This window comes from Aplysia californica, unplaced genomic scaffold (genome assembly GCF_000002075.1).
Source record: "Aplysia californica isolate F4 #8 unplaced genomic scaffold, AplCal3.0 scaffold00130, whole genome shotgun sequence".
NCBI classification, from domain to species: Eukaryota; Metazoa; Mollusca; class Gastropoda; order Aplysiida; family Aplysiidae; genus Aplysia; species Aplysia californica.
Genome location: NW_004797400.1, coordinates 1,188,601 through 1,199,654, shown reverse-complemented (window position 1 = coordinate 1,199,654; position 11,054 = coordinate 1,188,601). Strand labels below are relative to the sequence as shown.

The window sequence follows — 11,054 nt, the reverse complement described above, 5'->3', positions numbered from 1 at the left end:
TAATAATAATAATAATAATAACAAAACATAATGAATATGTATACGAATTTCAAATGCTGCCAAGGTTATGTCAAAAGACAACTGTGACAACTGTGTATTGACAATGTGTTTAGCTCTCTGTTGAATAATCTTTTCTGTTGATCATGCTTCTGTCCTCTACAAAGGGAGTTGAAACAAAAACTCGAAAGAACAAACGCGTCACAATGAACAGCCAAGTAATGAGGAAAATCCCAGACAATATTACACAACTGCCTGAGAACGACAGGCGACGGTGGTCTCATTTCACGAATCTAGCTGCACACGTCTTCATAATCATTTTTTTAAATTTCTGTCGAACTTCGACTTGTCTAATCGAGCACACACACACACACACACACACACACACACACACATACACACACATGCTCACACACATACACACTGACCAATTCACGTGGCAGACAGAAGGAGAAACGTCAGTAAAAATTATATTTTAAAAAAAAATACATTTGTATAACGCAAATTCCCGCTCAACAGCAAGCTCTATGCTTTTGTATACGCTTGCTACAATCTGTGCCATGACTGCTGCTTTAAAGTGTGCATTAAGTGTTTAAAAAGAGAGTGAACAGCTCTTCAAAGTGCAAAGTACAAATTTACACATTCAGTTGTTTATCCCCTGTATCTGTTTAAATAGGAATGCTTAGCACTAGATCAAAGAATTGTTGTAATTAAATAATAGATTAGTTTCAAAGCGTATGCTATTTGCTTGATTGTGTCTTGTCATACTAAAATCAGCCAGGACCAGCTAGCTAATGTTCTGATTCTGACTCATTGTTTTCAGTATTTATATTACATAGAAACTGTGCACAATATTCTGAATAGTTGAAGCTTGTCTCACCTTCTTCTTTTAACCTTTCACAGTATCTCCATCCGTCAGAACATTCCTGCTCTGGTGTGCTAGGTGGGGCGGTAACCTCTGCTCGAATTGCTGGGGTCCTGTTAGAGCACAACACCAACGGGACCTTCACATTTCCCGAATCACACCAACATTCGCAGCTGGGCTTTCCATTTGCCCTAGGTAACTGAATCCCATCCTGTCCGCAATCCTTCGGCTCACAGCCACCGGTATGTGGGCACTGGTACATCAGGTTGACAAGTTTGATGTCCTTGAAAGACATTCCCCATCGTTGGCCGATCTTTTTCTGACAACTTGGGTCAAGTGAGGTTATAGCATCTCCTCCATAATGCATAATACTATTACAGTCATAGTCTACCCCGTATGTGTTCACTCCAGACCCGTAAGGTTTATACTGATTGTGTAAGAAGGGCTCGATTTTATCGTAGTTGATTCTCATGTGATCAGCCTGATCAAGCCTCTGGTGTTCGTGGGGGAGACCGACTGCGTGGAGCACTTCGTGAATAATATGTCCCGGCCCATAAGAACGGCAGGCTTTTTCAAGAATGATCTTCTGGCGGCCTCCCTGATAGCCAAGTTTTGAAAAACAGACATCGCCATTGGTGAAGATAAGGCGATCATGCAATATTTCGAACCTGCTTTTGATGAATTTCAGGCACGTATAGCTGCTTATATGATCCAGGGCCGTTTGGATGAGCCTGAGGTCGGTAGGCGTGTGTAGGTTTGGCTTAACTTTGTAGTACACTGTGGCATTGGGCCAGAGCTTTATCCTCTCGCCGCTGTCCATTCTTTCCGAAAGAATAGGGCTCCTGTGTGTACTGCAAAAACGTAGACAAACAGACGATTATAGACGATTATACGGGTTTCAGAGAAGAGATGAATTGCAATAGAGGATTCAAACAAAATGAGGAGTAAGTATATATTGCTCCTTGTTTCAGATGGGTGTAAAAGAAGAATATTATGGCTTTACGTATGCTTTGCGTAAAAAATCACAGTATGAAGAATTTTAAGGATTTGAAATGATATACATACGTATATGTTTCGTAAATAGAATATATTAATACGTAATATGATATACCGTTCAAGTACCGGTACCGTTTCCTTAAATTGAAAGCTATCATAATGGTAGAAATGAAAATGGAAAGATTGTTACTTCCCAGTGAAAGCGGCATACATAATTATAGTCTTTTACTTCTCACAGTATGTATCTGCCCTGCGCCAAAGAGACGTTGGAAAAACGATTTTAATGTATATTATGTGTGTTCGTAACAAATATCTACGTCTTTTGCCATTTATTTTTAAACCAAGTAACGAATATAATAAAATCTGATTTGAGGGCAGAAAATCGTTCTCCATGAAAGTGTCTACGTATTTACGTACCCGCTCTCAGAACCTGGGAATGGTTCGCTTGGTGATGAATTTCCAGAGCTGTCTCCAGCCGTCTCTCCGGTGGCATCGAAGAGAATCTAAGAGGATACAACACGGATACACAGTGTTATTTTATTGAAAACTAGGAACACTGAATTATACAATGAGTAAAATATCAGATTGTCTCTGTCCTAATTGCGTTTGGAATTTTCCCTGAACTGCTGATGTTGGTTGATGTATACTGATATGAACGAAAATACATTTAAGATGCCCTCTCAATTTTACATGATCTTCACGGTGTACCATAGTCGTTTTCCTGGTCTGATTATTACAAATTGGTGCTAACCTGACATAAGGCAATTTGGTCTCAATGGGCCAACTGTGTCTTCTGCTGTTTATTTGTTGTTGTTGTTTTTTAAATATAAGTTGAAACTGAATGAGTGTTAAATATCTTCCAACTTCTTTTTGAACGGAACAGCAGAGATTCTTTATTTTGGCCTCTTTGAAGTTAAGCACTGTGGGAGCTGACAAACTGTCATTGAAGTTAAGCACTGTGAGAGCTGGCAAACTGTCATTGAAGTTAAGCACTGTGAGAGCTCGCCCCTGCAGGTGGGGGGCCCATAGTTTTACTATGGGGGAGTAAAGAATACACGTTCCATGATACTACGTGTTGTAAAAGTCGACTAAAGGTGCATAGTCTGCTCTTTCTGATGTTGCAGCTGGTCGTCATCTCTGTCATTGATTACGGGTTGGGCTGTCTCACTCTGTCCGACACACAGATCGCAAAACTGGATCGAGTGCAGAATGAGGCATTGAGAGCAGTGCTGGGCTGCACCAAGGACACTCCAATAGTGTGCATGAGCTACTTGCTAGGTTTAAGTGGCATCAGAGTACGCCAAAGGATAGCTCAGACAAAGATGTATCTCAGTGTAATGGGCAAGAAGGATTATCCACTTAACAAAGCACTTCATGACTACAAGAGAGGCTGAATCATAAAAGGAAAATATTGGATGGCGGAAGCAGAGGATTCCCTCAGAAAAATCTGTGTGCCTGAGAAACTACCACTTGGCGAAGAATGGTAACAGGTGGCGGGAAAATACAGGGACCTCACCAAGGTCAAAATAAGCATAGGCAGAGACAGAAGAAATGTTGCGGCTTCCATCAACGAGAGTAACATCAACGAGATTGTGGACAAAAACTCAAAAGAAAATTTATACAGATGGCTCAGAGAAATGAGATAGCCAGCGCAGTGGAAGGGGATTTATTGCATTCGCCAACAATAACATCATCCACAGTGCATCTGGAGCCTGCAGCAGGTCTACATCAAGTATGCGAATGGAAATTGAAGCCATCTCGAAAGCACTTGAATGGATGACCCAAGATCGACCCCACACATCCCATGCTGTTCTCATCACCGATTCCATGTGTACCTTCAGATAGATTGAAAATGATTTTCTGAGAACAGAATGGATTCAACTTATCGAAGCAACACCTATACGATCGCTCACTGGATTTTCTCTCCTGTCCATGCAGGCGTTAAGGGAAATGAAAAAGCCGACAGACTGGCTGGTAAGGCCACCTCAGTTGACTGCACGGTTCAACCAGATAAGGTCGAGTCCCTGAAATGTCTCTCTCGCCAGCTGATTGAAGAGGAAGATAGGGAGGCAGAAGCCAGTACTGCTGTTGAGAGGATTATGCTTTTGGGAATACAAATTAAAAAGGAAGCGAGCGGAAAATGAGGCATCCTTGCAGGAAAGAACAGAAGAACGTTCAACCAGATATGCTCTGGCACAATCAGTGGAAAGATGGAGCATCAATGGAGAGACATAATATCCGGAATGCTGAGATGTTGGTTCCTGAAACAATAAAGGTCTGGTCACCCGAAAAGTGCCAGTTTGCGGAGGGCCAACTACCCGACCCAGTAAAAAACGGAAAGTAATAGAAACACGAACAAACACGCCTTAGTATTTTTCCATCTCTGGAGACGGAAGAGCTTCTGTATCAACAGGAACAATGAGGGACAGCGGACAAAGCCGACAGTACTCTTTTGCCCCGAAACCTCTGTCGAACAAGTCTTTCCGGATTGCATCGTGGAATGTTCTCACAATGTATGAAGCAGGAAAGAGTTCTCAAGTGGCACAAGTGAAACCCTCTGGATACAGTCTGGACAGAAGCAGCTCAGCTCGGGGGGAACAAATTAATATTGTATTCTGAGAGGGAAGACAAGCACCATGCGGAGGGAGTTGGAATTATTTTGAGTAAGTATGCACAGAAGTCACTTAGAGGATGGGAAGCAAAAGGAGAGGAGATCATCATGACTTCATTCACTACAAGGAATACGAGCATCAACATGAACATAGTTCAGATCTACGCCCCAACAAATGAAGCCTCGGATGAAGACAAGGATGCTTTTTACAGCCGGCTCCAGAGGGTTATCGACAAACTACCAAGTAAGGATGTCAACATCATAATTGGAGATGCCAATGCTAAGATTGGTCAGGACAACGTAGATTATGAAGGAATCATGGAACAACAAGGCTTGAGACAAATGGATGAGAGTGGTGAGCGATTTGCAAATATCTGGGCTTACAACAGTTTTGTCATTGGAGGCTCTGCCCCCCCCCTCCCACAAGAGGATCCACAAGGCTACATGGGTATCAACGGACGGACTGACGGAGAACCAGATCGATCATTTTTGTATCTCACGTAGGTTCAAGAGTTCACTGGAAGATGTCACAGTACAGAGAGGGGCAGACGTTTAATCGGATCATCATCAGCAGTTATCAAAACTCAAGCTCTGCCTCAAAAAGCACGAACCCAAAACAGGAACCAAAAGAACGAAGTTCCAAGTAAGTCTTCCCACAAGAAAGGAGAGTTCCAACAGCAGTTGAGGAACAGATTTCAACCCTTGGCGGATCTTGGTGAGGAGGACATGGAGGTGAAGAAGCACTGGATCAAGGTCAAAGATTTCTTTACTTCAACATATCAAGAAATACTTGGTGAGAAGAAATTGGAGCACAAGGAATGAATTAGCCAACGGTCATTGGATTTGATTAGCACTAGAAGACAATTGAAAGCAGAGGAAAATGCAAGTAGAACAACGGGGTCAAAAGCGGGCGTCCCGGAGCAGTACAGGACAACAGCTAAAGACGTAAAGAGGTCAAGGAGGAATTCATGAACAGGCTGGCAGAGTGGGCAGAGAAGACAGCAGCTGGAGAGCACATGCGAATTCTTTACCAGACTACAAAGACTCTTTCTGGAAAATATGGGAAACCAGAAGTAACAGTAAAGGACCAAGAGGGAAAAACATTTTTTAGAAAGGAAGCTCAGTCAAGACGACGGGTACAGCATTTCAACAGTCTCCTGAACAGACCACCACCAAGTTACCTGACAAATATCCTGCCTGCAAGAAATGAGTTACCAATTTGCTGTGATGCTCCATCAGAACAAGAGATTATGGATGCCATTAAGAAGCTGAACAACGGTAAAGTGGCCGTTCGTGATCAGATTCAACCTCAAGCCCTAAAAGCAGATGCCAATGTGACGGCAGACCTCCTTCTCCCGTTGTTTACCAAGATCTTGAATGAGAGTAAGTTCCCAAAGGATTGGAAAGAAGGACACCTTGAGAAACTTCCTGAAAAGGGGGATCTCAGCAACTGTAGCAACTACCGAGGAATCACTCATCTCCCAATACCAGGTAAGGTCTTCAACAGAATCATTCTGGAGATAATCAAGTCTGCAACGGATCCAAGACTTCGGGATGAACAGGCTGGTTTTCGGAAAAATCAGTCAACCACGGACCAGATTGCCACGCTGAGGATCATTGTGGAATAGTCCCTAGAGTGGAACTCTCAGTTGATCGTCAACTTTCTTCACTATGACCGAGCAACACTGTGGAAGATACTGAGACACCATGGAATCCCACAGAAGGTGGTTAACATCCTCAGGAGCATTACGACGGGGCACGTTGCAGGGTTATACGTGATGCCCAGCTCACTGACAGCTTTGACATCAAGACCAGTGTGAAACAGGGATGTTTACTATCACCTTTCCTCGTTATCTTGGCAATCGACTGGCTGATGAAGGAAACCTTAAGAGGACACAGAAATGGCCTACAGTGAGCCCCATGGACACAGTTGGACGATCAGGATTTTGCAGATGACTTGGCTCTGCTGTCACACATTCAGGAACAGATGCAAGCAAAAATCATAATTTTGAACAGCCTATCAGAGTTGTTTGGATTGAGGATCCACCCCGGAAAGTCAAAAGTCCTAAGGATAGATGCACTACGAAATAAAATAAGCAGGTAACATAAGAGGAAAATATGCACTAGAAGACGTCGAATCCTGTTATCTTGGGAGTATAATTGACAGAGAGGGAGGAACAGGCACTGAAATAAAGTCCCGTATTGGAAAGGCACAGACTGCATTTATTTCTTTGAAACAATATTTGGAGGACCAGGGATATCTCTCTACGAACAAAGCTGAGGATTTTCAACTCAAATATGAAGTCAGTCCTGTTGTACGGATGTGAAACATGGAACGCATCTCAGACGTGCTTAAAGAGGATCCAGGTTTTTTGGAACAAGTGTCTGAGGAAGCTACTGGGGATCAGATGGACAGACAGGATCACCAGCGAGGAAGTATTAAGAAGAACGAGACAGAGCCCAGTCAGAGATGAGGTGGGAAGAAGGCATTGGCGATGGATTGGACACACTTTCAGGAAGCCAAGCAGCAACATAACAAGGAAAGTGTTAGATTAGAGCTCATAGGATAAAATGTCAAGGGAAAGACCACGTGGAACCTGGAGAAGAGTCACGGAAATGGATGTACAGAAAAGTGGGCAGACATGGAGTGACACCATGTGACTCGCCCAGGATGTGGAAAGGTTGAAAGTGTTTGTTCGTGGCCTATATCCTGATCCAGGGTGAAAAAGGCTACGACTGCGAGAGCTGTCAAGCTGTTGCACCAGTCATCATCTTTTTCATCATCGGAGCGGTGGACAGGTTCAGCGGTGTAACGTTTTTGTATCTTTACGATGGCCGTCGTTCTTTTAAAATCTTATTAATAATGAGCACTCGCCCCAAGAACTATGAGATTAAAATTTAGATTCACAGTTCTAATGTGCCGATATCTGTTTGATTGGTGGGGAAATGTGTAGCTATGGTCCCCCTTCTTAACTTAGTGCACGGCGAGATAAGTAAGCTGGTGTACGGCATCATTCGGTTGTTTACAGTAAAAGCAAAAATACCAATCCTTAGTCAGTCCTTCCTAAATGTTATCGAACTATAAGTTTATTTTATGAAGTGTTTAATAGAAATGAAGGAGGTTAAATGCTAACAGTGTTATAGGGACGTTTATGATACTCAAAATTTGTTGCGTACAATAAATGTGGAATCAGCGTAGCCTCCCGTATACTAGGAGTTAAAACAGGATAAGATTTTGCGTACAATAAATGTAGAATCAGCCTAGCCTCCCGTATACTAAAAGTTACAACAAGATAAGATCATCTTGCATGCATGATGTCATGGCTACCCTCTTGTTGGCCCCACAGAGAGTGAAGACCCTTAAGGTGTGTAGTAGACCAAGTAAGTTCCGAACAGAAACTTCAACTAGACCTTTACCGATATGAAATAAGTACGATTCAGTCTTGTATGTATTCTCGCCAATACGATTGTGTACCCAGACCCAGATAAAAAAATGGACAAGTTGAATAACCTTTTACAATGCAAAAGATATCCGTGTCGAAAAGAGACACAGTAAGTTTCAATGTCCGTTACAAAAAAAATGCAAGAAAATAAGAAAAGATGATAATATTTTCTTACCGTGAGGAAAATGAAGGTCTGGATTAATTTGTGGACAGCTCTGTCTCTAGTATACATTTTGCAAGCTACCCAATGTGTTCTCAAGTATTGATTCATGAAGCAGTGAGTCGTGTGTTTGGCATCAACGGAATACGCAATGGCAATGCTGAGGAAAAAAGGGAAGTAAAAGATTTTGGGTTGGAACAATTCAGCAGTTGCGGCCCTTAGGTTTTACAACATCGTATCAATTGAAATGGTAAGAGAAAAATTAAATGAGCTGTTGTTTAATCGGGTACGATTATGGAATGGAAGAATTTAACAGACAATAACGGTAAATGGAGAAAACAAGGAATGCACACTGGTCTAGTAGTTATGACTTAAGGCCTGTAATCAAAAGACCGTAGTTTTTGGAATATGGCTGCCTCTGGTTGGAAGGTTGACTAATATGAAACCGTGACATGGTAGAGTTGCGCAGCTGCCGAGCTGCAGCATGCCATGTGGCCTCAAAAGATAGACGTCGAAAACACTTTCGGGGCTTCATCGTATTTTTTTTTTTTTGAAAAGTAGAAAACGTTTAGTGGGCTCTGGTCCGTATTGTTAATTCAAGTGGGGAAATAAATCAGAAAAAAGCACGTATGATTTTGTCTTCACCGTTCCCAACCACTCAGAGACAAAACTAACACTGGCAGTGACTATTGAATCTGTTTATGGTATCAAGCATTGTTGGTTGGGGCTTTTGTGGAGGGGTGGGGAACATTCCCGGTCATGAGCTAAAAAGCAACATTTTGAAATTGAAAGGCATTTTCTGTTCCTACAGGCCCATCCTTCATAAGCTTTTAGCGTTATTTTTTTTATAGTTGTTCTATGCCTACGTCTGAATGAAAATAGTCCGCATGCGCGCGCGTGTGTGTGCGTATGTGTGCGCGTGCGTGCGTGCTTGTGTGTGTGTGTGTGTGTGTGTGTGTGTGTGTGTGTGTGTGTGTGTGTGTGTGTGTGTTTGTGTGTGTGTGTGTGTGTGCATAAATATATTCTTTTATTGCATGAGAAGAAAGGAAGTAGTAAGAAAGATTTTGAAAATGGGTATTCCCATGTAAAGCGCATTGAGCTGCTTTTTTTATGCACTATGTGAGCTGCTTTTTTTTAATGCGCCATATAAATGTTATATATTATTATTATTATTTTTATTATTATTATTATTATTATTATTATTATTATCATTATTATTATTATTATTTTAAAATGTTGGTTGGGAAATTTTCTGGGGGTAGTTTTGGGAGATTTGTTTCTTCTTTTATTTCAGATTATTGCCATGCTCATTTCGTTATTCCCCGCCTTTCCTCCCTCCATCCTAGCTACCTCCAAACTGTCCTTCAATCACCTTGTCTTCCTTCTTTCCTTCACTCGTTTGAAGCGGGGGCAGATACATAATGATAACAGCAAATGTTTGTTGTCGGGGTCCTTTGCCAGGTACTGGAGAAGTACAGTTGGGATGTTTGGAACTGTCACACCTATGTTGTATACATGTATTAAAAAAACAGCACTGAGCACCTGACGTTTTGGTTGCGTCACAGATAAAGTATATTATTACTCGTAGATCCGTCTTCAGTTTTTAGGGGACATCCCAGAGTAGGATTGTAGTCTGTAAGTATTGTTTCACTTAGTAAAGACTTTTTTGCTCCTGTATCTGTTGAGGACCATCCGACCAACTAATACTTTTTTGATTGCCAGAAGTTTTATTCAAAACACATTTCAGCATTGGCCAATACTTTCGTGTATTTTCTTTAATGGTTTCTTCTTGGGACAACATGTTTGATCGTTTCCTTTTCTTTGTTGTGTCTAAACGTATTCAGTCCGAGAACAGAACAAATTATAGAGTCTGGCAGACTAACAGACGGACAAAATTTCAGATATAGACAGACACAGAAAGAGAGAGAGAGAGAGAGAGAGAGAGAGAGATAGAGATAGAGAGAGAGAGAGAGAGAGAGAGAGAGAGAGAACATCCTGCTTCTCTCTTCTTTGTGTTCAGGAGGCTGTAAAGCTTAACATTATTCACCACTCTGAAAAGTGAAACACGAGGTGTAACGAATAATATTAAAGTGATAGGTAAAACGTGACTTAGAAAATGAAGTCCAAAAGAGCTTCATGACTATTTTCGCTGAGGAGGCAAATTCCTAAGGGAAGACAATGGTATTAACAAGTGGATGGTGAGCAACCTTTTATATTTACCTGTTTGATTAACCTCATCAAACATTGAGGGTATACAGGAGGAAAACGTTAGGACAGGCAGTGTTTGAACAGGATAGATTCTTGCTGGAGTTAGTGGGGGAAAGATTAGAAGCCAATGCAACTCGGGAAGAAGTGAATATTTTAAAAGACAGACTGAGATTGATTCTGGCCTCAAAAGGGCACAGAGGGGAAAATAGCATCTTTGACAAGTATTGAATGTTTGAAGACACAAAAAGTGCTGGGGGTGAGAATGGAGCGTGGGGGGGGGGGGGGGGGGGGGGGGAGAGATTTCGAAGAAAAGAAGAACTTCAGTTTGGAACATTGAACAAGGGGTAGGGAGAATCATCCTAAAAGTTGTTGCAATTTGCACTAGGTCAACGCCCGGCACTACAATCACACTACAATCTAGTGTCGTTTCTTTCTCGCAACTGAGATGCATAGTGGTGCAATCGTTCACTATATTATTTAGTCCAAAATTACCTCCACATGGGAAATCGCTTTAAATGAGGGAAAAAAAGGGTATTCTAATTATCTCTGTTCAACATTCACTGTTCTCACATGGACGTCTGATAATTATCATATTATACTGCGAGTGGCAGACAGGAGTAATTACTCTTAGTGTTTCAATTATTCATTTTTTGTTAAGGAAACAACTGAAAATTCGAGAGGAATGCATACATGCACGCTCGCGGGCGCACACACTCAATACACACGCACACACGCACACACACACACAAACACACACACACACACACACACACA

The 11,054-nt window shown here is 41.8% G+C and overlaps 1 protein-coding gene across 1 annotated transcript in view; it reads right to left on the bottom strand.

The window, feature by feature from the left end:
- The window catches only part of LOC101848286 (nematocyst expressed protein 6), a 10,831-nt gene extending 1,920 nt beyond the window's left edge, over positions 1-8,911 (bottom strand). The window contains exons 1-3 of the mRNA XM_005096517.3: positions 8,088-8,911; positions 2,276-2,361; positions 878-1,713 (exon numbers count right to left, since the gene is read on the bottom strand). Coding sequence (XP_005096574.1) covers positions 878-1,713; positions 2,276-2,361; positions 8,088-8,183 — 1,018 coding nt within the window. The 5' untranslated portion in view covers positions 8,184-8,911. The remainder of the gene's footprint in view (positions 1-877; positions 1,714-2,275; positions 2,362-8,087) is intronic.
- Between the last annotated feature and the right edge of the window lie 2,143 nt (positions 8,912-11,054).